The sequence below is a fragment of the Limulus polyphemus genome, unplaced genomic scaffold (assembly GCF_000517525.1).
Source record: "Limulus polyphemus unplaced genomic scaffold, Limulus_polyphemus-2.1.2 Scaffold6358, whole genome shotgun sequence".
In the NCBI taxonomy this organism is placed as follows: Eukaryota; Metazoa; Arthropoda; class Merostomata; order Xiphosura; family Limulidae; genus Limulus; species Limulus polyphemus.
Window position 1 is genome coordinate 2,208 of NW_013671968.1, and position 3,674 is coordinate 5,881.

Consider the following 3,674-nt stretch of genomic DNA (forward strand, 5'->3'; position numbering starts at 1 on the left):
AGAAATTTGATAGTATAGGTTGATGTCCTGTTTCTTCACTGTGTTGGCATATAGAGGAAACACAGGGCTTATTCAATTTTTTTTTGTCATTTTTAATGGAAATTCCCATATGTTCATGGGCTCTGACTTTTAAATGACGTTTGGTTTTGCCAATATAGGAGGCCTTACAGTCTCCACACGTGTAAAGATAGACAAGCCAAGAACAATAAGGAATGGGGAGGAGATCTTTATTAGGGAAGAAATTTTTTATGCGTGATGTGGATTTAAAAACTAATCTTAGATCCACTTGAGGGTAGTAACGACCAAGTATGCGTTTAAGTTGATTTTTTAAATTTAAGCTTTGTTTACCAGTATAGGGAAGACACGAGTATATAGTAAGTTTAGGTACAGTTGGTATCTTAATTGGATTTGTGAGTTTCTTTGTTAGGAAGGTGTTGGTAATGTTTTCTAATAAGTGTTGCGGATAGCAGTTACGTTTCAGGATGTCATGTAAGAACGAAATTTCAGAGTGTAGATTAAGATATGTGGAGCAAAGGTTGTAAGCTCTGTTTAGTAAGCATGTAACAAGGTTTCGTTTATACGTAAACGGGATAAAGCTATTAAAGTGTGTAAGGAGACCAGTGGACGTCTTTTTTCGGTAAATTGATGTGGAAAATCCATTAGCATTACGGTTAATGAGCATGTCTAAAAAAGGTAAATTATTATTATTTTCAACGTCACATGTAAATTTAATGGCAATTGTTTCTGTGCATGCTTGTAAGACTTTTATTTGTCGAATTATAAAGCAGAATTCCATGTATTATGATAGTAGAAGCACAATGATATTTTTTCTTAACCGAAATAATAGATATGACACTTTTTAGTCATTCTAAGATTGATTTTCATATATATATATATATCATACAGGATACGTCCGTGTTCATATATTTGATATTAAAAATATGCAAGTGCTGATAAGGCAAACTCTGACATTCTGCTGATCCGAGTATAAACGGATATCCAGCCAAATGAATATTTTGCTTTTGACTTAACGCTGTAAACCTATAAAATGATACTTGGTTTTCTGAATCATAAATAAACAGACAAAAAATGATAATATAAGCTTTGAGAACTTTTCTGCTCTTATAACAAATACATTTTTCTAAAGTGATGTTATAATAGTTCTGAAGCCTATCTGTTATCTGAAAGCCACCGACTAGATGTTTCTCAATCAAGAAACATATGTTACAAATAGAGTTTCTTAAACTTTTTATCCATGTTTATTCATACCTATTTAAAATTTGAAAGGATCATAGATGAAACATCAACCCAAATAAAAGAGGAACGAGCAACTTCAAACAATAATTACTAATAATTTTCTGTATTTCACTGGTAAATGAAATAAAGGCGGAGTTTCAGATGTCAGTCAAAGTTTGAGGAGGAATCTGTAGCTCCGCCTTTCCTTGTGACAAGGGGCCCTAACAAATTAAAAAATAGTTATCTGTTCTTGAAGAAAGACACATTCCTCGTACCACGTTTCTGAAGTCAAGAAGAAACAGTAGATTTGTGAGAAAACAGTTTGTGCAAAGTATTGTTTTTAAAAGAAAACATGCCTTTAATGTACATTTTGTATACTGGGTACGAAATAGCGCATGCGTATAAACATGTACGTTTTTGCTACTCAGTCACACAAGCAATGGGTCGAATAATACGAAAGCAGCGACAGTGGGCTGCCTTTTCTTCTTCGTTGGTTGTTGCTTCCCTGAAGACTCAATCCATGGGCATTCATCCGTGCTCCTAATGCACAAGTCCAAGGAAGACCCTGAACATCGAAGGTATGCCGGGAACGGAAAGACACTGGTTCTCCCCACCCCACTTCTCTGTGAGCTTCATATGAGGCTTTGACACAGAGACACTTCACGTAGTGATATCTGTGTATAAGCCATGTCACTGAGCCCTAAACACTCCACTCCGTTTTCTGTGACTGACATTCTCAATCCACTCGACGAAAGTTACAAAAGAGCCGCTGTCGTTGCCTCTGTCGATGCGAGCGGATCTCCTACACCACTAGTTACTACAGCGTCAATCTCATATCGCAATCTCCACAACGAAGGAAACATGAACGTGCCTGCGACCAACCCATACATGGTACCCCAACTGGCCCATCCGAACTCTTTCGCCAGTCAGTACTGCAACGGTGCCGAACTTTCACACTACGGCACCCATGTTCGCCAGAACGCAACAGGGTGGTACGGACCATCCCCAGACCCGCGCTTCGCAAGTGAGTGTTAGTATTTTACGTTATCTTCTTAATCTTAAAACTAACATTATTTCCAAATATGTATAGAGAAAATTAAACAAGGAAATACACTTTAAATATCCCAAGCATCGAAACCCCATGTTCTCTGAGAAATGGGTATTTAGCCTAATTTCTCTTAAACAGTTATAATTTAAAATTATTTCACATTGATAGTTATTCTTTAAAATTCGTGACAACCTACTGTTCTCGTATTGTGTGGCGAAAACCCAATATATGTATCCAATATTACATAAATTAGTGGTTATCAGTAAGGAATTCGGTAATCAGATTGCAGGGCCCGATTGCGTGTACATATACTACATTTACAGTTAACGTACAACATAAACCAGTCCACGATTGAGATTCTTCAGGTCAACTTTCCATTAACTCTAACTTACCGTTTCTGTTGGATCTGGTCGAGAAATATATATAGTATTGTTATATGATTCCTGGCTTAACTACATCAAAAAGGTAGTACACGTTTGTTGCTGATGTAATTAGAGTCCTAAAAAAGGCCACAACACTAACCGATCAGCTGACCTGAACGAGCTGTTATTGGTGATATAAGGCAAGTTTCTAACGAGAATTACAAACAATCAAAGGACATTTATCTTAGGGATAAAATATTTCGGTTTGTACTTATACAGCTCCCCCTACCTGTCGCACGGTCAAGTGCTTTTCCAGCAGCGTGAATTTAATTTAAATTCACAACCGCATTTTTATCATAAACTAATAAACTATTTCAAGAAGGATACATGTTAAACTCGGTTTGTAACAACTCACTATTATATTGTACACATAGATAACCACAGCTAATCACAATGTGTTCGGCTAACATAAATGTAGTTCATTTATTGAAGCTTAAACATCAGTTTTTATTTGTTTAGTTATAATTAACTTAGATGTTTTTCGGAAAAATCATAACCTCTTAAAATATTTAGGTTATCTTCCCGAAGGGGATAATTATAGTTCCCAAAACCTGTATTATTCTGTACAGTTATCAGTCCGATTACTCTATAACCCCCTCACACACACACACACTCACACACACATACACATCGTGGTCACAAGTAAATAGACACCACCTTTTCAAGAAAAAAATGAAAATTTTCAGTCATATTCACATGAATTGATATATTTATAATTTAATTAATATCTAGTAGATCTTCCTTTCGCATCGTGGAGTTCGTTGATCCTTTGGGGCATCGTGAGAATCATCTCGTCAATTTTAGATTGTGGGATTTTCTCCCACTCTTGCTTCAAAACTTGGAGTAGATCGCTCTTCGAGGTTGGTTTTTTGGTTGTTTCTTGACTTGCCGGTCGAGTATTGCCCGCAGGTTTTCGATGGTGCTCCTATCAGAAGATTGGCTCGGCCAGGGCAACTTCTGGATACCAT

At 36.6% G+C, this 3,674-nt stretch overlaps 1 protein-coding gene across 1 annotated transcript in view; it reads left to right on the plus strand.

Moving 5' to 3' along the window:
• The first annotated feature begins 1,923 nt into the window (after positions 1-1,923).
• LOC106473638 (homeobox protein Nkx-2.1-like) overlaps positions 1,924-3,674 on the plus strand; it is an 8,701-nt gene continuing 6,950 nt past the window's right edge. Inside the window, exon 1 of the mRNA XM_013934320.2 lies at positions 1,924-2,260. Coding sequence (XP_013789774.1) covers positions 1,924-2,260 — 337 coding nt within the window. The remainder of the gene's footprint in view (positions 2,261-3,674) is intronic.